We start from the raw sequence: 23,416 nt of genomic DNA, 5'->3' as shown, positions 1-23,416 counted from the left end.
TTATTGTTTTGTCTCAGACTGCAGACAGTCTTTTGCTTTCTTTATGTTAGATGTCAGATAGTATTTTTTTCTAAGACTTAAGATTGCTTTAACTTCACTGGTGTGTTTCTATGTTGTTCTTTTTACCTTAGCCTTTTGCTGTCTTTATTTCAAACTTTCTTTAATTCAGGCTTTAGTGTGTTTAGCAATTAGACTGCATTTAGACCTAAGTGATATTGAACTCAGACCTCAGAACTCAGGTTGTTTTTAACTCTCTGCAGTGGTAGTGGTAGCTTAGTTGTCTTTAACAGTTGATTTTACATTAGAATTCAGAATTAAGAATTTTTTTGATCAAACTTCAGGATTCAGTTACTGTGTTTACCTCAGACTTACCACTTCGTTGGGAAGCTGCTGGAAAACATGGAACAGGATGCTTGGACTTCTCTTCCCACATACATCAATAAAATAAATCAGGGATTCATTACTCAGCATGGTAAGCTAGTAATATCTATTTCTTTCTCAGTACATTGTAAAAATTACTAAGAACGTTAATGCTCATGCAAAAAGTTATGAAAAGTTGATATAATAATTATGTTCATCAAGTAATCAAGGTTTAATTGTCGAAACTGTTTTAATGTTTTGTTTTGTAATTTTGACTGTGATATAGTATACATGTTTCCACTTTACCCATTACTGGAAGTGCCAAGTAATTTAATTTAGATTTTTTTCTGTCTAAAAACGAGCTTATACTTACCTCATTATAATTGTCTTGATAATTATAATATACCGTAAAGTTAATTTATCATTTATCATGTTTTCACACCCCTACACAGTCAGTCTAGATACAATATATAAGGTATAAGCAATTGTTTATCTTGTTCCCTGAAAGGCATGCCAGTGTGATCTCTGTGAAATTCAGATGAAATCTCTGTGAAAAGCTGATCCATGTGTTTTTAATTACATGAAGCATTTTCATGATTTAATTTACATGCTCAAATTTTTACCCCTTTTTCAGTAAGGACAGTCCATAGCAGTGGTACACATCATCTGAATTACTTGTAAAGTTACAGAGTCGGCTTTTCAGGACAAACTGCCACATTTTTACTTTTACAAGCTGACTATAAACAACTCAACACCAAAGCTCTTGTCTGTACCTCTAATTCAAGCTCACACATGCACAGCGTGAGAACAGACCAGCTTCTACTAGGCCATTTAGACTGGCCTTACACACCTAAACTAGATTTCAAGGGTTCTTTGAATTCTTTAAGCTTCTTTAGTTCATTACATGAATTGTTTAATTGAGTCAGTCTTAGAAAATATGGCATGTTGAAAATGAGGCTACTAATCATTTCTGTCATTATACAGTGAAGTCTATAAATCCATTTGGACAATAACCTCATTTTTGTAATTTGGCTCTAACTCCAGCAAATTAGATTTGAAAGGATACAATGTCTTTGAGGTTAAGGACAAAATGTCAGCTTTAATTTGAGGCTACTTATGTCTATATTTCCTTTTATCATACATGGTGCCCCTGAAGATTATAAGTAATTAGATAATTGGCTCCTCAGCTGTTTCTCAGACAGATATGAGCCACTGCATCATTAGGTCATGCACAAGACCGATAACAAAAGGTCTGGTCTGGAGTTTCTTCCAGATAAATCTAAAATTGCCTGCAGTCTGTTGCTGTTTCTGAGCATGGAGGCCAAAGAGGAGTCACTGCCAGTAAAGCCGGCCATGATGACGCTACAGATTCAAAATAAATCAATAAGAAGCCATGCCAAAACACTAGGCATGCCAAAATCAATTGTTTTCCTATTGTCTAAAAGGAAGCATGCACTGGTGAGAATACACTTAGAAACAACCTGGCAAAACCTCTGAAACCACAGCAGTGGATGACCTAAGAATGAACTCACAGAGTTTACCACAACCTGCAAACCACTGGAAGACTTTAGAACACGTTCAGGTTGCAATCTACTACCTGTATTTTAATTGTTGTAATTACCTACTTTTCAATTAAAATTTATTTGTATTAGGTTATCCATTAACATTAAATAATCACATCATTTACATATCTGTTTTAATGCAGCTGTAATTAGATTTTTAAATATGACTGTGCTGTTCATTGTATAATCTTTGCTTGGCAAAATGGCCTACTGTTAACAAACTACAAACATTGGTTTGCAGAAGGTGATTTGCGTAACTTATTTTTATGCCTCATTCAAAATAAAGCAGAACTTTAAATTAGTGCTGTCAATTGATTTAGAAATAACATGCACTGTGATTTAATTAATCTACATTTATCACAACCATTTATCTTAGCTAAAAAAGTATTTTTAATTCAGTATACAATTCAGATTAATTTTAACTGAGGAGAAAATGGACTTCATTTCAGATGTATACCATACCAGAATCTTTAGTGCAAAATTATAACCTGAACAAAACAAAATGCATTAACTTTCCTTTGCCTTTCCAAACTACTTTTTAAACACTGTATTTGCCAAAAAAGAATCAGCAAACACACTGTTATTAGCACCACACTGCAATTTCACTTGTAAAAGTGTATTACTAGATGATATGGTAAAACCAAACAATTAAAAAACAATTATATTAAAAGATCACACGTGCATGAGGTTATTTTCAGGAGATTTTTTAAAAAGAGTAACTACTCTCAAAAACATGAATATTTTACATTAATAGCTCAAATATGTTGCTCTGTAATAAAAGTTATGAAGTTCTGAAGATCGGAACATCTGCATGGGCCAAATGTTCCAAGCAGAGCTGTTTCATTCATCTATATCACATTATATTGGCTGGAACTGTATCACTGTGTCAAATGGCACCAAGGAAGGTGATTAATCATCCTTATTTGTTTTACTTAATTTTTTCTTTGATTATTTAATAGAAAGTAGCATGTTCATTTGACATAGACCACTGATACTTCACTGTGCCTACCAAAACTCTAAAATGTAACACACTTGATTTCTCTCTTGGTGGAAATCATGGCTAAAATCTGTAGGTTTGGATTAAAATGTCAACAATAGATCAATAACTCCACAAAATCATTGATATTGGTGGGTGATGAATATGAGAATTGTCAAAACACTGATTTGATGGTTCCCTGAACAGCCATCTGCAGACATGTGACCTTTCATGGTTTTGTACAAGTCCTGCAGGGACGTAGATCACGTTAGCAGTGTCCACCCCACTACGGCCAGGTGAACGAACAGCGGTTGTAACCTTTTAATGCTGTACCGTAGTGATGTGTGTAGGAGCGAGAGCTGACATTTCAAACATAGATCGCTTTGCCTCCCACATCTAAAGCCACAGAGCGTGAGCATTATCTCATCCGTCTCAGAGCCCATCTCTCCTGACCTTTTAGCGCTCAGCAGCACACTGGAGCTCGGCCTCGTCCGTCCGGCAGAGTGATATTGTAAGTGTGTGGCTCTGTAGTGCCATTTGCCATGGAGGGCATTAGGTCTGTGGTGCTAGAGCATCACAGTGAGGAAGTAGATTGGCCTGGATGTACCGTAAGTGTTTTTAATCCAGAGGAGTGCAGAGTAGTCTACACCCATCTACCTCTACCACTTAGTAGAGGTATACTCCTGTATAGAAAAACACTGAAAGTCATGTGCTCATAACTAAATTCATAGACTTATACAGGGGTCACCAGTCTTACCTGCAAATGGGTCATTCACACTAGACATTAAATTCACAGTGTGATTGCTCTTTTTGATCAGTGGAGAGCTGTTCTGCTTCTGCTTGGTTGGAACAGAAACCTGCATTTAGCCTGGCTCTATTTTATATACCATACATTTTATATAATTTATCTTAATGGACAAACCTTGGTTGGAGGGGTTTGAACATATTAGTATCTAATCAAATGACAATTGAGGAGAAAGAGCAGGAATTATATAGAAATATTTGTAATTTATTATTAATTTAATTTCATTCATTGATTTAATTTGTGGTGTTTACTAATTTTAAAGATGATACATTAATCGTGCAACCCATTCAATTTAAGTAAGTTTAGCTTTAGCCAATAGAGGTCATCTATTTTTGTGTCTTCTATTATAGCAATTTTACTTCCCAGGCTTTTCTTGTTCTTGGGGGTAGGGTACTGCCCCTCTTCTTCAGGTTTAAGGGTGGCATAGGACGTAGTGTGCTCCCTGTTGTCGATGCCTATAGTTACAAATTTATGTAGGACATAACATGTCTTTAGTTGTAATTCTAGAAATCTAAAATAGACTAAATGTAAATACAGGCTATAGAGTATGTATTCTGCAGTTCTGCATTGCTTTGCTTATAAATGATATACAAAGTACCATCCATTCTTCTTTGCATAGTCTTGCCCAATGTAAGTGCACCGAGGATGCAAAGCAGATGCTGGAATTTTTAAGTGTTTATTTACTTAATTTGTTTTATTTTTTAATGTGCACCTAATCTATTGTAGTCTAGTCTGTTCTCTCTTTGTTAAGGCTTTGTACACCTCTTTACAGTCTCCCCAGACTTTTTCAATTATGATGCACCAACACCTGCCTTAAAAAAGCTAATTTCAACACGTCTCTCTGTATCCCTTACAATATGCTTAGGCTGTTTTTGATTCTGTGTCTTTAAGACTAATTTATGTATATGAACTCTGCTCTGATTGGCTTCACAGTTATGCACTATATGTGGATTTGTACAAAACAATGTTTCTAAGATTTCCTGTAATACAGCAGTACATTAACTGCTGAAAGTAAGTGTAATCAGATGCAGAACATTCAGCTGACCCCAGCTCAGTTTCTCAACAGCTTTATGGTTTTAAAACAATCTTAAATTATGGAGAGAGTGCTTCATGTAATGCCCACTAACCCATTTAACAACTCTTTAAGTTGTGCTAAGAGGAAAATCCAACCCTGTTGCAAGTTTAAACATCCATGTCTAAATATTACAGATATGTATTAGGCTAGGTTTAAACTTGATTTAATTTGTATTTAGATGTTTTCAATTCAGTAATTCACCCTTTAAGACTATGGTCACATTAAAAGCCTAATTAATTATCAATTTAGATTTTTTTCTATAGATAATTGTAGTCCAAATTCCCAAATATAAGTAATCTGTATCTGTCTATATTGTGAACAAATGGGAAGTGATTTAACAAAACGATTTTTCAGAGCTGTGTAAACACTTTAAATCTGATTTGAATCACTTCCATATGTGTTCCTTAATCAGAAATACAAATAAATGTGGTCAAATCAGATCTGTGGAAAAAAATATTGATTGATTAATGAGGCTTGTAAAGAGTTCAGACTGAGGAGAATAGAAAACATCTAAATACAGAACAAAAAATTCTCTGTAGTTTTACTGTGGTATAAAAGAACAGTAGACAGAGTAAAAGTGAGCCAAGACTGTTCAAAGCTTAGCTCAAGAAAATTGGTCTCTTGACTGTTGAACAGCATTTTTACTACGGCTTTCACTTCTCAAAATCATATTTTATGTTTTGCACTGATTTAATGTACGTCTAACCCCAAAGTTGTCTGAATAGTGTGTGTTGCTGATTCTCAGTGGAGTGAGGGACAGGGATGTTAACTGAAGCTTTAACATTGATTTTATTCTCTGGGGGAAATTCTGCAGTTCTGTTCTGTGTTTTAGGAATACTCAGCCATCCCAGTCATTTCCTGATGAATGCTGACCAAAAGTAGCAGTTCCCTGCCACTGTGTAAAATAACAGGCACAGACATAACTCTCCACTCTAATACTGTAGCACTACTGTTAATCATCTAACGGAAATGTGCGGACGTTGCTGGTCAGTGGAAAGTTGCAATAAAACCAGCTCTCGTTTGAATTTAGACCATATATTATTCAGGCTTCCCTACTGAGACTGACATGATGTGTCTACACTGTGCAATGCAAGGGCTCTCATGCACGCTGAAATATATATATATATCCTTATGACTATTTATCAGCATGTTTGTAAGACTTCAAATTAAAGAGAATTCCTATTTTCAGTCTTAATCATTTTTTATTTCCACTTGTTTGAACATTTGAACATGCTTGACTTAAATTGTATTCAAATTGTACCGGGTAACCTTTTTCTGTTTCAATGATAAATTAAGATAGACCACAACAGGCTAAATATGGAGACAATATCAGGAATATGAAGTTAATTCAGTATTATTAATTACTAAACAAATCCTGAGCAGTCAGTTTAAAATAAAATGGTGTGTTGTCACTGTTGTAATAGGTCACTGAACGGGGTGAGGTTATTCCATAATGACAGGCTGGATAGGGAATTATTGGACACATTTATGTAGGATGACATTTTTATAAAGATATCTAAATGAATACTTAAAATGATTAAAAAAAAAAAAACGTTTAAAAGTTTTAAGAAAACATATACAGTACCAGTATTTCTGTATTTCTTTATTTAATTTATTTTCTACATTTTAGATTAATTTTAATCATGGTTTGGGATGAGATGGAGCAAAGCCTGAAGAAAAAGCAGCAACTTTAGTTCACTACTTCCAGGAACTCCTTCAAAATTCTAAGAAAATTATTCCAGCTGACTCTACCTCATATTGACCCATACTGTATCATAACATTTTAAATATTTAAACCCATTAACACCTATTTGCATTTATATACATGTTTAAATTAAGTAAATTATGAGCATCAACAACATACAGCACATAAGCACATACATTCAGATGGTCTTAATTTACTGAATAACCTCACAGGAGCTCCTCTTTTCTGAAAGATTCAGACTGTTCAGACTCTGCAGCCCAACACAATCAAGCCTTTATAAGGCTACTGCGAGGGTGGCCCAGGAATTTTCCAGTGGAGGATAGCAACAATAATACAGGACATTTTCTACAGCATGAAAAAAAAAAAAAAAAAAGAAAACGAATTTGGAATTCGACTACTTTTGCCCTGTTTATTCTGCCCTGCTTCTAAATGGCCAAGTCTAATCGATCACTCAGGCCTGTTAAAAAAAATATTTTTTGTACTATTGATGAAGTTACACTGGAGACAAGGACAAAAACATCAATGTTCCATTCAGCTTCCTCAGCCCCTAAAATAAGCTTCTGGGAGCACATTAGTCCGGTAGCTATTCACACTGTCCAAGCCTTTCCAAACAAGAGCTGTGTTATTCTACTAAAAAAAACCTCAACCGACAGGTCTGGAGCGAACATCTGTGGCCTCGCGCTCCGACTCGACTGGACACATCTGCTGTTTAATCTCCACCAAAGTTCTTCATCCACTTCATGTGCATTCACCAAACAAGAACATTCATATCCAGGCACAGATAATTGCATTCCAAGCTCAAGTATGCCAAGTTTAAGCATGCCATCTTCCATCAGACCGTAATTCGGAACCTTTAGATCCAGATCTTGATGGGATCAGACGTTGAAGGACTGGTAAAGAGGCATGTAAGATAGTGTAACACAGAATACAGTGTGTAATAATAGTGAGCACAGAGCATCTTACACAGCTACAGGTTTAGCTTAATAACAGAATACTCATGGGTTAAGCTATGTACTGCTTTACTTAAAAACATAAATGATCTGAAATGTTCCTTAAATAAGTGAAGTCATGGACAATATACTATTCAACAGGATGTGTAGGTGGTGATATAATTATTAGAGTTTAGAGTGGATCTATAATGTTCTATAAAATTCATTTGATCCATACAGTCAATCTGACAGGCTGTACACTACAGAAGTATGCAACGTAATGGTTTCTATTGCTTCATCTAAAATTTGCTCTGTGATGTTCTGTAAATTTCATATGATCCAAACAGCCATATGAACAGACTGTTTTACACTGCAGGAAATGTGGGGGACTTTGGGGTTTCTATATTAAATGTTTCCTTTAAAATGTTTTTCACTATATATGTGTTTTTTCCTTATTTTATGTTACCATAAGAAAATTGCTGCATTGCTGCATGTTTCTGGTAGCAATGGGAGTGATCTGCTGAATGCATATATATCATATTGACCTTAATTAACACTAATTAATTGTTGCTTTAATAGTCAGCACTATTATTGAAATAAATAAGTAACCCATAGTGGCTGCCCCACAGTGCCCTACACAAGTGATTTGAATGCTTTGGCTGTAGCCATTGAACACAGGTGTGTGTATAGTATCTACAGCCACAGTTTTACTATTAATATTTATCATTACCTTTGGAGGCATTATTGCACTGTTAACTGTTTAGCAAGAAAACATATTTACATTATGTGGGTTATTGCTAGGTTACAGGTGTACAAGCTGGAGTTACACCTGTATAGATTTTAAAATCTCTGAGAGCAAGAGGGAGAGCTAGAGTGAGAGTGCCAGTACTGGGAAATATTAGCACTCATTGAAAGCCACGTAGCCAATCATGTGAGGCCTATAACAAACAATAACTCTCATAAATAATAACTAAATAATAATAATAAGCCTGCAGAGCTAAAGGGCTTGGTTTGCTTTGGCTTGCTCACAAACTTTCACTTCCAGACATAACCTACAGGGGTGGGCTGCTCTGGGCGATAAACTGTAGAATGCTGCCTGGCTTTCTGAAAGCTTACCATCTCCTCTTTCTTTCTCTCTCTCTCTTTCTCTCTTTCTGCCTGCAGGGCAAGGGCAGCCTCCAGGGAGCATCTGAGTTGCAGCTGGTGGGATACTGGAGCCGAGGCCTCTTTGTCAGGCTGGCTGTGGTGGGGAGGGTTCCTGGCACCGTGATTTGGTGGACAAACAGAAATAAAAATCACATTGCCAGGGATTTCCACCCCTGCACTGCTCTCCAGGTGCTCGAGGGCAACTCACTCCACCTGCACGCGGACACACCTTCTCCCATGACTCATCCTCTGATACCTCATAGCTGTGGACAGAAGAACAGGGCTTTGTCAGTGAAAGGTGTCAATGGGTTCACACTGCTGCGAATACAACCGGGCCTTAAAGAGATATTGCTGACATTAGCTGTGCGCCGCTGGATGTCCGAGATGCCTTTGATGCTGTGCAAGTGTTCTTTGCACGTTTTTTGCACGAGTGCTGCTCTAAATTAAAGAGCGTTCTGGCCTTGTTTGCGCAACCTCTCAGGCATCCAGTTAATTTCAGTGCCGCTCCTCGGTATGTTTTTCGAACTCAACAAACACACAAACAGTGAGTCACGTCTTTGGAAATATTATGTATGAATAGATAATGACTTACTGGAATAGCAAGTTGAGGGAAAGTATAGCTGGCCACAAAGCTCTTCTGGCTCGCAACGAGCTTACATTGTGCTCAGTGGGTTGTTATTTGCATGCTAACTATGAAAACCACACGTTATGATTCATAAACTGTCTATGTCACTCTAGAAGCCATTCATTCATATCAGTTGCATGCTACATGGGGTGAAATAGCCTGATGTGGGACATTTTTGCTTTCGGGATTCCTATTTGAGGATTTTTTCAGCCTAGGCTAAGATTGGACATTTAAGAGCTCGGCGAATTTTGAATACAGGCCAACATAGCTTGAGCTAACCCATGGTTTTATTGACTTTCATGACTTTTATTTTGTGTAAGCCCTAGGGTGCATCCGCATTGTGCATTAACTAGTACTTCTAGTTTGTTTTTGTTTTAGGATACAAGAGCGAGTATCATCATAACATTTTCCCATGTCTTATACACGCTAAAGAGCAAGCCAGACCCCACCGGTCATGATTATTACCACCAACTGCAGTGTCTACCATGGGTGGTAATGTCTTTTTAAATGTATGCCCTGTATATTTTGGTTTAAAAAAGGAATGTTAAATGCCCTGGCACACCTAGCAACCACTATAAGGCCTCACTTCAACTACAGTAATTCATGTGACTTGTCATGAGCATGTTGACTAGTTTACAACGTAACAAGATAACACTTATAACATACAGGTGTGAGCATTTGTAAAGTGTTCTCTGTATTAACACTTCATTAGCAGCTTACATTTTGCTATCCTATGAATATTTCTTCAGTAAAATACAGAATTGGGATGCACCCCTACACTGAACCACGCTTAAATGTCCCACATAAAGAGAGTTCAGTCTACAGTCTGCTAGGCAGTCCACTATCTGTCTCCACCTCATACGCTTTGTTGTCGCTCCAGCCCAGACTGTCACTTGCTAAAGGCTCAGAGCTTAGCTAATTGGTGAGCACTGGTCCCTTCAATGTTCTGTTCACAGTGGCTAAGTTCAGCGTCTGCAGTGAAAGAATTGACTGGATGATGAAGAAAAGCTCTTTACCGGATAATCACAGCACTACTCCCGTGAAGCCTGAGGGTGGAACACTGATAGAGAGTTTGTGGTGTGAGGAGGTGGAGAAGTGTGCAGAAGGTTTTTTTTTTTTATAAAGAAGGACAGAATACTTTGGAAATGTCAAACTAGTTATGGCACACTGATCTCCTATTGACCTTCCCTAAAGAGCAGTTTTGGCTTGAAATAATAGTACAAGTTTATACAGGCCTCTCACTGTGCCCACTGACCTGGAGTGGCCAATAGGTCAAACCACCATTAACAGAAACTGGCAAAAACCAATTGGGAAGCTAATGTTTCACATTTTAGTTTTTTTCTTTACCTTTGTGTGTTTGCTCCAATTCAACTGGTTTAATTTGGTCTAGATTTATAAATATATAAATAAATAAATAAATAGAAGGAACTTCTATTTCTATAAAAAGGGAATACATTCTTACAAATTATAATAAATAACAGAAATTAGCATTATGCTAGCTTGCTACTTCTTTAGCTTTTTTTCAGTCTCAGCCACATTCGCCTTTGGCCCTTTTTCAGCTACTTATCCACTTGTGGCAGATTTAAACCTTTCCTTAGCCAGTCCATGTAGACCTTTAAGATGTATGATCTGATTGGCTGTCCTGTAATGCACCTTCTTTAAAAATAACTCCCTAACAATGTGGTAATGGGTGGAATTAAACTGTGGTAGGCTGAATGGGAGGGGATTGTGACAGAGGGCATATCAGTCCTGGTTTTATAGGGCCCAGGCCTTCGGTGCCTGCTAAGCTGGTATCAGTGTATCCAAAGAGAGCTGGCTCAGCTCAGCAGGAACAGGAGTCCAGGCTATAACATCACATCAACCACCCAGCCTGACACCTGAGGCGTCCTATTGAAGGACTTCATGCAGGCAGCTCCATATTTTTGGGAAAAGTATTTATGTGAATTTTTCTCTATTATTTAAACACAGTTGTGTAGATAATTCATTGCACAATTACTTAGAGATATGTTTCTCTGTTCTTGTTTTCTTTTAGTGATTTTACTTGTGTTTAAAGAAATGCTCTGACAGGAAATTAAGTGAATAAGATTTTTCATTTATTGCAGTTGATCAGCCAAGGCATGTTTCAAATTTGGGGTCAGTGATTAAGTTAATTTGATTGGTAGCTCATTTATTTCATGATTTGCTGATCTTCTGTAAATCTCTTTTGCAAATGTTGTAATTCTGGTAGGATTCATACGTTTAAAAAACATTTTATACATTTGTAATAAAAATTTACCTTTGTTTTTCTATTTGGCTTTTTATATTATTTTTATGCTCTTAGTTTATTTTAATTAATGGCACTAATTTTCTGTTTAATTTGCTTGTAGTCAGAACCTTTTTTAAATTATTGTTTAATTGTATCCCTTGTTTGTAAAGCATTTCAGTATTAGTAGTAGTAGCAGCAGCCCTGGTAATAGTTGCACTAGTAGTAGTAGTAGTAGTAGAAGTTGTGGTAGTGGTAGTAGTAGTGTTATTATTAGTAGTAGAAGTAGTTGTATTAACTTTCCCCCTTTATATGTAAATGATTTCTGTTCTGAAAGTCACACAGTCCTGGGCAGTTTCTGATAAGGTATCTCAATGGAACATTTCCAATATATATAATTTTTTTGTTTCTTTAAAGCGGTAATTAACCCCTTAGACCCTGTATGTAAGCCCACATGCCACCTTCATTACCTACCTAATTAGTATCATAATTGATATCAGCATCATTGGCCCTAAAATAGAACCCTGTGGGACTCCACACGACCAGGCTACTGTTTCTGCATTAGGATTTATAATTGAATTATAAACCTAGGATTACATTAAGTTACATTTATCATAATAATATTAGCAGTAGTAGTAATATTAATAGCAGCAGTATTAGCAGTAAAACATGTAACAATCATCTACCAACTGAAAGTTTTTCCTAGAACTGTATTTTCAAGCCAAGAACTGTAGAGTAACTTTTCATTTTATGGCTGTACCACCACATCCACCATCCAGCACAGTCTTCAGCTCCCTTCACGTCACCATCTGTGAATATAAAACATATATGGCCTTGATTAAATATGAATAGGTCAGCCACTGGAAGGGAAGGCTGGGTTATGTGGAACTTGCTGCATGCTAATAAACTCTGTACTGTGTACATATATTTTCTATTGCACCACAAGCAAGGCCACAGTTCATGCAGCTTTTTGGGGATATTTGATCCTTCACCGGGTGTCACATGATATTACCTTATATTGTACTTAACCTTTAGATGTCTAAAATTATCATAGTGGTTTTGGTATTTGAAAGTAATGGTTTCAGTTTTGTATTGAATTACAAAATCTGAACGGACATAAAGTATAGAATATGCTATTTTTCACAGTATCCCTCCACTTCTTTCATGAATTAATATTAAATTAAAAGAACCCTTTGTTACTCGTTGTAAGCAATGGCTGTGTGTCAGCAGCTGGGTGTTACAGACAGGGAGGATGAATGATGGTGAGCGCCTTATTTTAGGGCACTTTGTCACCTCCATTTACCCGAGTGAAAAATGGCAGTCATCAGGTGCACATAGATCTCCACTCATCAGGTCAGGTTCTAACTTTAGCTTTCATGCTTTATATGTGGAGGACACCCTTTCTGAAAGCCAGCATCACTGGCCATTTTCTGTTGAACTGTTTTTTAAAGGTTTATGACAATTTATTTTCAACACCTTACTATAGTCACAATATCGCATTGAAATATTTCCAAAATGTAACGTTACTATTTACTTTGCCCTTTAGATCCTGTATGTAAGCTAGAATGTTATCCGCCTTATTCCGACACGCACATATTGAGAAGTTTGTACTCTCTGTGTTTGTAATCAAATTTGCTGTTATTTCATATCCTTTTTTTTCAAATAGTGTGATGTAGCTTCAGCAGTAAACTCTGATCGTAAAGTAGCTACATATGCTAACACAACATTTCATCAGGCTAATTAACATTATTTAAAGCTATTTAGGGCTAAGCTAACTGGTTTTCGAGCTCAGTGTTGTGGGACACCATATTACCTATATCCACTGTCTTTCAAAGAAGTAATGAAGGCATCTGGCTCTTACCATTTTGTGGAGGGTAAGTTTTGGTGAAGCAGGTTCTTTGTGAGTCTGTCAAGTAAGGCGTTAGACTAAAAGCTAATTAACTAAAAGCGACCCACCATTTCTAGGGATAAGGATATTCAGGTGTTGGATTACCTTCCACAATATGGTAAGAGCAGGGACTTAGATATTTGGATGAGTGATAAATTTAGCACATTCAACCATTCACCTTTTTATTTGGAAGTTGGATATTATGCATTATATTATATGTCCCCCTACACCACTAAACCATATAGTTGTGTTGTCTTCTTAACACTGTTGTTCAATTGGAATTCTCCTGATCTTCCAGTCATCATACTACTCATTTTATACATTCATTATCACTGTGGTTGTAATCTACATAAATGAAACCTAAAATATAAAGGTAGTGAAACAGTTACAGGGTGTAAGAGGACGGCTGATGGGAGGGTCGTGGGATGAGGACATTCATTTAAATGTCTTTTATTTCAGTTTCCTGACCATGTCTCTTTATCCCTGGCTCAAAGATTGGCAAGTGGACTCTTCATATTTGGTATTCATTTTGTAGTCCTGCATTCAAGTCTGTCAATGGTCCAGGCCAGAGCACTATGTGTGTTTGTATGTGTGTGTGTGTATGTGTGTGTGTGTGTGTGTGTGTGTGTGTGTGTGTGTGTGTGTGTGTGTGTGTGTGTGTGTGTGTGTGTGTGTGTGTTGGACAGGGCTTTATAACTGGTTTAAGTTGGGCAAAACCAGCTGTGCAATAAAGCAACAAAGCTGGATGGAAACTTTGCTGCATCAAGGGCGTATACACATGCCCAGGTCACTAAAGGGGGAACTTTTAAATATGATATACACTACATTAATATATTACACATAATGCATGTGTTTCATCTGCTTTGTAGGAGTAAATTTGATTGCATTCAGCAAAATGAGGTCAGGATGTAGATTGTTCACCACCCCACCATATCCTCAACTCAAAATTACTGTTTGGAGCACTATCATTTCAGAGAACACAGTTCCACTGTAGTTTTATACACCTCTCACATCTGACATTAGGCATAATGCCAGTAGATTCATGAGTACACTATAATTACTAATGCGTTAGAAATTATCACCATTTACTTTTTAGTTTAAAACCACACTGACACCTTAATCCTCGGATTTGCATACTTTACGAATTTGATATATGCAAATCAACGGAACAAGTCAAGGCTGGGTCTATGCTATCATTTTTTTAAACAGGTATGATGTCACTATCAGACTTGAAAGCAAGCTGAGAGATTAAGACTGCAGACAGCATGGCAGACAGAGTTTTTTCTGACGTTTGCTTCTTAAATTGGCCCTGAAACTCTGAGGCATCAGTTATCAAGAAGACTATTCGACAAAAGTTAGTACTCATTATCATGTTTCACTCCACCCCAAGTTCATTTCACACGAGATTTCTGCTTTAGGCTTTCTTTAGTTGACCTTAATTAGTGTAATGAGCATGTAAATGTAAAATTACTAATTTTATTTATAGTGATTGATTTAGATTTTTATCATATGTGAACAATGATCTGTAATGGGTACAAATGGTTATTACACAAAATATTGAATATATTTATAACTGAGTTGCATATATGGTCTACAGACACTTTTTGGACTGTTAAATTTGGTTAAACACAGATCAATCCCAAGACCTGGAAACATTCAGAATGATAGTCTGATGGTGGACCAGCAGTGGCATGCACTCAATATGGTGACTACCATATTTTAATCAATCAATTAATGCAGCATGAGAAACAGAAAATCTACACATTGTACTGTATGTAGGGGCAATTAGCAACACACAAGTCAACACACTCAACTCAAGCCCATTGTAGCTACACTGTAAGATACATTAGTCTTATGAATTTAGTGCATAATTGATGGAATACCCAGCTTTATATCTAGCCCTCAGTAGAAGGGTAAAGGGTTAATGGTGCTTGCGTGCAGACACGGCTGTGCCCTCATCGTAATTACTGAGCTTTGCCTGCAGGCGTTCAGCGGGCAGGTGTGTGGTGAAGCGTCTGTAAGCTCTGAACACATTCCAGCACCTCAACACAGGGAGCTGCCATTCAGTCTCTACTTGTTGGGTGTGTTTCTGTGTGAATTACAGGGTTGGTGCAGAATTATATTTCATTTAAAAAGATTAAATGATACTCGATTCATTGACAAAAGATCTTTCATGTTACCATTTAATGCTTTTAAATTGCACCAGTTGAAATGTCAGGACATGTTTGCTGTCTAGGGTGACCTTGATTTGGTTTCAAAGAAATGGCACAGGGAGAGGAGGCCGGCATAATGAAACAAAAAGCAAATATTAAAGCTACACTATGTAGCATTTTAACCTTATAAAAACCGCTTCAAGAAGAATCAGTAAGAATGTTTAATAACAGAAATTAATAACAGATCTCCACTACTTATTGCTGGAGGATTTACAGTATATACCCCTCTAGCCCAAGCTTAGCATTAGGCATGGCCCATACTTTACCTATTATCTATTCTATTCTATAATTCTATACAGTGAAAAGCTGTGTGTGCGCTTGCACATCTGTATCAGCAGTGGGTGCATTCATTCATTGAGTGTTCACAAATATTTGAATATTTGAAATGAAAAACACTTATCTCCCTTTTTGTCGATTTTTAGTTTACTACATAATTTGAACAGACGAAATGTCCCTTACACTGAGCCAAAATTTCTTGATGAACGGACCAATGTAAATACTGTATAATGTATATTATACAGTGTATATAAGAAAGTCTGTAAGAGATTAATTAACATCTTTCACATGGTTTGAAGCAAATGTGTGAAAACTAAAGTGCAAAACTAAAGAACTTTATACACTAAATATGTCTTAGAAGAACCAAAGGTTCACAGTATAGGTAAAAGTATTGGAGCTTCTGCTCTTTCATTGCTGCTTCTGAAATTAAGAGTGTTTAAAAAGGAATTTTTTTAAGCTTTGCTGTGAGGATTTGAATGTATTCAGGATCATCCTCAATTCCTTAACTCCCAAACTACAAGTTAATGTTTTTCCACTCCAGAAAGTCCTGATCTATTGGCAATACTTCTGTACAGGGAATAGATATGTATGTGTGCATTTGCACATCTGTATCAGCAACAGGTGCAACTAAGAGAAGCTGAGTACATTCCTCTGAAGGGGTTTTCACAAACCAACATTTAGTGTACCCCATATTCTATTTCTGTATTGGAATTACTGATTTGACGGTCAAAAGCAAGTTGAGCTAATTTCACTTGATATTAGGGGTCTTCCCTTTGTGCACATTTTGAAACCTGAAGATGAACATGACAATCATTGGGTTTTATATGAATAATGTGACACTGATGGTCATCCGTCTACTGTTTTCATTCTTTGCTTTGTAAGCTGTGTATTGTGGTCTGGTCAGTCAGTAAGTGTCACGCCTGGCCCTGTTTCCTGTCTGTCCTCGTGCCTGTGTTGTCCCACGTGACCCGTGCCCCTGTGTTCTGTCAGTGTTTTTCCACTCACCTGTGTCCATTTGTAGCTCCGCCCCTCATTAGTCAGTCCCCAGGTGTTACCTGTTCTCCTTCCCGCCTTGTGTGTATATTTAAGGATCTTTGTCATTAGTGTTTCTGTCGGTTCTTGTGCGTGTATACGTCTGTCACGGCTGTGTTAAATCCTGCTTGTTAGTTAGTCTCTTGTTTCTGTTTGATTTATGTTTTGTTTTCTGTCCTTTAATAAATGATACTTGCGTTAGCGTCCGCTCTCCTCGTCCAGTCCTTCACACAGCGTTACAGTAAGAGGTTTATAATAATTTATTAGACATTATCTTAAGCTATAAATGAAGAAAAAAAATTAAATACACACTGAAAACCCCCAAGGGGCAAGAACAACAGCATGTGCTGATAAAGCTCAAGGGGTTTGGGGATGACCCGAGGAATATCCCTTCAGTTATTATTAGAGTCGTAACTGTTGCATTTTCCACACAAATATCATTGTAATATACATAATACCCATATATTTTTTTTTGATCCAGTTTAAAGAAATAATATCTATTCCATAGATGTCCAAAATCCAAAAAAGTGAAAGCTTGGCTATATATATTTTTTTTAGTAACAAAAACAATTATTAATGTAATAAAGCTACTCAGTGAAGCCCCTACCAATTAATATGCACATAAATATGCATGAACTTTCAAACATAAAGCTACCACAGGTCTAGCACATCTATTGGCTGGTTGCAGTATGGTGTTTAGATCCACCCATACCATTACCACCCATACCATTCTTATGTTTTAATGACAAATTAGCCAAATTGATTTTCTTTTAATTTTCTTTTCTGTCTAATTTTGTCTTTTAAACTGTCTTTTCATATCCATGGTCTAATTGCAGCAGTTAGTTTTTCCTGTGCTAATATTGGCACATTTTTTATTTCACCTACAGAATCAGAAATCAGTTTATGTTATTTTGTTATATCATAAGAATGCAGAGTTAGACCTACTAATGAAGTGATTAAGAGCCATTGCTAAACAGGCCGCTTGTATTACATGGAGTAGCTGAGTTTTTGTCAACTTGTCAACTTTTGTCTGGCAATTAGCAACCAATAATCACATTGTAATAAATGGCAGACTGATTCAGACTGACTAACTTTGCACTGACTGACTCTGAGTTACAGACAAATTTGTCTTTGTTTCTATAGTACTAAATAGATCCACAGAATCTAATTTTCTACAATTGTTGGTATGAATCATTAAAATATTCATAATTTATCGATATAACTTTGCACAAAACATTAAAAAGTGCTGATCATCTCTGTGAACTGCAGACGCTGCATGGATTTGTTCAGTTCCACCAGTAGATCACAGAATATACTAAGTTTTGCATCAGCACTGGATACACTAGGGGCCAATACAGTATACTTTAATACCATATACTGTAGCAGTTATATGTACACACACATCTGCAGTGTTTACCTTAAGATGGACTTCTATATGGTACATTTATGCCGGTTTACGGCAGCCAATGCCAAACATCTGCCACCCCTGCTGCTGCTCTATGAGCTTAATGATCCCTCAGACTGGGCCTGGTGTCTGATGTATATAACACGGGGTCTTGGAAGGTAAAGGATGACAAATTATCTGTGGAGTTATTCTCCTGTAAATGTTATGTCTGCTCTGCGCTACAGGTGAACTCATGCTCATTATGTTAAAGGTCTTTCCATTGTATTTGGGCGTTCAAGCAGAACGACTACAGCAGACAAGTGGAGGATTATGGGTGAGGAAATATGAGGTGAAATATATACATCAATTTGTCTTGTACTGAAAAAAGTGATTATGGTTAAGATCATGCCATCAGTAAAAGTGTTTGTGGGAGTAGATGATGCTTTGAGCTTTAAGGCCGGAACACCCTTCGATTAGTGGTGCTAGAGAACTAAGAGAAACAAACTTTATCATGGGCACAGACCGTAGAGATGAGACTTTATTGGATGTTAGACTGGGGTATTTTTCCACCACCAAGTTATTTTTTCACCCTTTGAAATTTGTTTTATCAGAGACTGTGATTCATTATTTAGTTATTTTATGTTTAAAAATATACAAAAATGCATTATATTTATTATTACATTCATATTATTTATCATTATTATTTTTTAAAAACAGACTTTGGAATGTAAAGCATATAAATTATATTGTTTAATTCTAAATATTTTTACTTAAATAATCTAGTATTAAGTAATGACTAATTTAATGTGGAACAGAATTTTTGAATAAGAAGTTCAGATCAGTTTTTTTTACTGACTTTTTACATTTTTAGCCTGATATAAAGTAATATTAAAGTATATATTCCCTATTATGTGTTTATACATGTGTAATAAGATGGTATAACTGCATTTAAATGAACTGCTGCTGCTTTTCCTCTTACAGCTTGTGTAAGATATGACACTGATACGTGAGTAATTGCACAAGTTGTACTTTTGTAATGCATGTATAACAGCGGGTACATGACAAGTAATTAGTCTGTTATTGTTTTTTTTAAGTGCAACTAAATAGTTTTGAGAGACATGTAACATAAAATGGGAAGAATAATTGAAGAGGGAGGGTAGTAACGAAGAAATGAAAACACATAGTAATGTATTTGTGTGTAAGATGTGTGTAAAACTCCCTCTTGTGGCCTATGATGAAGACTGATAAAGCATGAACACCAGAATGTGTCCTCACAATCAGACAAGTGTAAACAAATGTTCCATTAATATATATATCTTTATTTATTTAATCTTAACACAAAATAATTCACACCATTCATAATACACAGGCATTGAATAATAATAATACAACATTTCATCATTGCACATCAGCTTACAGTTCTGAAACAGAAAATGATCAGATAAGCCAGACTATTCATTTATTCATATTGTCACTATCCTGCAAAAACTTGTGGTTTCTCAGTTTCTGACAGAATGTAAATATAACATTTGTTTTTTACATTGTATCAATATTTTATGACTAATGGATCAATATAAGTGCTCTAAATGTATTTATATAATGTATTTGTATATTGACTTTCACACTAAGAGGTTTCACATAAAATAAGCTGCTTAACTAGCTAACTTTTACACCAATACTGTAAAGCAATCAGTGAAAATCACTGTAATATAAAGAGGTTTCCTCCCTCTGTGAAATGATTCATCAAGGTTTTGGTAACAATCTTTCAGTGCAGCGATGAGCAAATACACCACACAGACAATCACGCACACACACACACACAGATAATCACACACACACGCATTCATGCACACACACATTTCTACCACAAGTTATTATTAATGATTATTTAGCATCCATTCTGAATTATGTAATCACTACTATTATTTACTCAATATCCACAATGTAACAGTAATCTTGTTTGTGTGATTGTCTGTGTGGTGTAGAATGCACACCTGCTAAGATAAATTCAGAAAATAAACAGAGACTGTGTGAAAAAAATGACAGAAAACCTTTGTGCCCAAACTGCTCTTTGTTAATAAAAGGATAATAAAAACCATCCTGTTTATATATTTTCTTTTATACTTTCTTTTTTTATATACTTTCTTTTTTTTTTTTTTTTAGAAAAGTGAGTAATATATTGTTATTGTAACTAGATAGACACACTTAGAAGAGCAGCCTTCCTGGCACTGTGTGTATTTGTATAGTTGCACAGTTTGCTTAAATGAAGGACTTAGAATAGGTCATACTGGTCGTTCTCCTGAAGAGCGCTAAAGATGGTTCATGACCACGTGTGTGTGTGTGTGTGTGTGTTTGTGGGCTGTTGGGTGGAAATGAGAGGTGTTTGTCCTGTGGCAGCGTAGGCCCACACCTTCCCCCGTGTGGTCTAACTGCTGGATGCTGACAGGCATGACGTGGTGGAGCTCAGTCTGGTTTTCTTGCTTATTTTCTTTGGACTTTGCAGAGGACTTTGCAGGGGACTTTGCAGGGGACTTTGCAGAGGACTTTGCTGCGTGCTCAGGTTCCTCACTTTGTTGAAGCTGTTTCGGAGGCTACTTGGGCGACTCCCAGACGTACTGGACGTCTCTTTAGACATGAAGTTCTTGGGGTCAAGGATGCCCACCTTCAGGCAGCAGCAGCACAGCAGGCTGGCGATGGCCTTGCGCAGCTCCAGGCTGCCAAGAGAGTAAATGAGGGGGTTCATGGCTGAGTTGAGCACGGCTAGGGATATTACCCAGTGCGGATTGAAGAGGGCGCTGCAGCGGCGTGAGTGGCAGTAGTAGTCCATCAAAAGGAGAATAAACAGAGGCCCCCAGCAGATGATGAAAATACCAACAATGGATATGACCGCTTTGAGTAGCCGAAGAGAACGCTTTCGGCTTCGGATGGAGTTTGAGTTGGTGCTGCTGCGGACGTGCCAGTAGATGGAGAAATAGAGCGCACCGATGGTCAGGAGGATAACAAAGAAAATGATTAAAGCAAACAGGATGTACCTTTTAGAGTAGAGCGGCAGGAGCGTAGAGCAGCTGCCAAGGTCACACACACAGTTCCAGCCCAGAAGAGGCAGGAAGCCGATAACAAATGCTGCTAGCCAGCACAGCACCACCATCAGGTAAACACGGTAAGTCTTCCTGGACGACTTCTGGTGCATCGGCTTCATCATGGTGGTATAGCGTTCTACGGCTATAAGCAAAAGGCTAAAGATGGAGGCGGCTAAAGCTACAAACAGAAGCCCCTCCCTGAAGAGCCAAAGAAACGGACTCAGGCTGAAGGTCCGAGCACCAGACAAGCAGATGTTGACCACGTAGGCTGCTCCAGTTAGCAAGTCACTAAGCGCAATGTTGGCAATGCAGATGAACACCCAGCGGTGGCGCTGCCGTGTGCAGAATAGCACAGCCAACAGCACCATCAGGTTCTCCAGGATGATGAAGATGCTAAAGCAAAGCAAGATGGCCGCCAGTGGACTGACCCCACTGCTGGAGGGTTTTCGGTGCTGGAGCTTGCCCGTGAAGTTGTAGTGCTCCAGGATGATGCTGATGTTGTTGCGGCTGTAGATGGAAGGGCAGGAGGTGGGAGAGCTGAGGCTGTGCAGGAACTCCATTGGTAACTCTGTGGTGGTGGTCGTTGTGGACTGGAGGAGCAATTTGAATCTCACTGAATTGACTCTGTCTCAGAGTTGGTCAGGCAATCAAAGTCTCTCACTCCTGTCTGCTAATGGAGTCAGATATTTCCTGCAGATTCACCCCCTCTTAGAGCACCCTAATACAAGAAAAACATTTTAACATGTTAGCGTTGCATTGTGATAGCATGCACTTTGAATAGTAGCATTGCAAATATGTGGTCTTTATCCATTCAACTGTTAAAGGCCTGAAAAATTCAAAATAGATACTGAGTATTTCATATCTGAGGCCAAATAATGTGTATGTAGTGGATACATAATAGTAAATTGTTGTTATTGAATAATTTATAGTAGATACTGAATAATTTAAAGTGGATTCTTAACAATCTATAGTAGACATTAAATAATTCATTGTTTGTAAAATATTAGTAATATGAGTTATTTAACAACCAATAATAGTAACCGAATAATTCATAGTGGGTATATAATAATACATAATATATAATACATAATAATAATACTATGAATAATTCATAGTGGATGAGCAGTTATTGAATAATTTGTACTGGTTACCTAATCTATGCATAGTGGATATTTAGTAATCCATAGCAGTTATTAACTAGCTGATATTGGAGACTTCATTATCCATAGCATTTACTGAATAATTAAAAGTGGATACATAATAATCCATAGCGGTTATTGAATCATTAGTATTGGATACACAAAACCCCATGGTAGTTACTGGCAGTAATGTATATCTACTTGTAAAGGTACTTAAATAAACACTAACTAAAATAATGAAATAATTATTTCTAAATAAAGATTAAATTCAAATGTGGCAAAAACAATTGTAAAACAAATAAAGGCACAAACCTTAACACTTGGTCAGCTGTGTTTGTGGCCTGGCTAGATTGGTGGCATGTTATATGTGGAGTAGCACATTTAAATATCTCTGGTTTCACTACTACACTTGTGGTTAAGGTGGGGCTTCCTCTACTACTACTATCAGCACGTTTAAAAGGCTTACATGTGTTTTGCAGAACATGCCATGTTTAAATGCCCAAACTTCAACTCAGCAAAAAAAACTCATTATAAAAATTAAATTTTATTTGTATTTCAATTATTCATTTCAAAAGTGAATATTGTTTTTGTCCAGCTATCATGATATTTAGATTATTATAATTATTATAATAGTTCAGTCACACATTGCATACAAAAAACAACAACTGTGCAAAAATATTATGAGAAAATGAGAACAACAATAAACAAAAAAAAATAACTTAAATTACATTTTTGTGAACTTTACAAAAATATTGTAAATCATTTCAATCATCTTCCACATTTTAAAATGATTATATACAAGACAAAAAATAACAATACAAATAGCATTAGTAAAGTGAGTCAGTAGGGATTTAGGAGCATGCGTGTGCTGCAGGCTGACGTACCTCTTGCTGCTGATGCTGGAGTGTGTGTAGCCATCCATCCTGTGTGTGTGTGTGTGACCCTGACACTGACAAGGAAGTAAGCTTACGGTATCTTG

General features: G+C 36.9%; 1 protein-coding gene and 1 long non-coding RNA gene across 3 annotated transcripts; one reads left to right on the top strand and one right to left on the bottom strand.

The window, feature by feature from the left end:
• Nucleotides 1-314: 314 nt before the first annotated feature.
• On the top strand, nt 315-11,471 carry LOC111192532 (uncharacterized). Its single transcript, XR_002649978.2, has 2 exons — nt 315-472; nt 8,577-11,471. It is a non-coding gene; the product is annotated as an uncharacterized LOC111192532 (long non-coding RNA).
• An 8,888-nt stretch (nt 11,472-20,359) lies between these two features.
• Nucleotides 20,360-23,416, bottom strand: s1pr4 (sphingosine-1-phosphate receptor 4). 2 transcript variants are annotated; one of them, XM_007246206.4, is made up of 2 exons: nt 23,322-23,416; nt 20,360-22,016 (listed from the first exon to the last, which is right to left on the bottom strand). In XM_007246206.4, the coding sequence occupies exon 2, from the start codon at nt 21,856-21,858 to the stop codon at nt 20,644-20,646; it is 1,215 nt and encodes a 404-aa protein (XP_007246268.3). In that variant the 5' UTR covers nt 21,859-22,016; nt 23,322-23,416; the 3' UTR covers nt 20,360-20,643. The 2 variants fall into 2 exon arrangements, with proteins under 2 accessions (XP_007246268.3, XP_007246269.3); XM_007246207.4 differs by lacking the exon at nt 23,322-23,416 and adding an exon at nt 22,750-22,832.

Source organism: Astyanax mexicanus, chromosome 16, assembly GCF_023375975.1.
Source record: "Astyanax mexicanus isolate ESR-SI-001 chromosome 16, AstMex3_surface, whole genome shotgun sequence".
In the NCBI taxonomy this organism is placed as follows: Eukaryota; Metazoa; Chordata; class Actinopteri; order Characiformes; family Acestrorhamphidae; genus Astyanax; species Astyanax mexicanus.
The sequence above is the reverse complement of the archived record's forward strand: the minus strand, read 5'-3'. Positions and strand labels throughout refer to the sequence as shown.

What these genes read in the sequence shown, in the direction of transcription:
- s1pr4 (XM_007246206.4), bottom strand. Translation starts at nt 21,858, where the DNA reads ATGGAGTTCCTGCACAGCCTCAGCTCTCCCACCTCCTGCCCTTCCATC.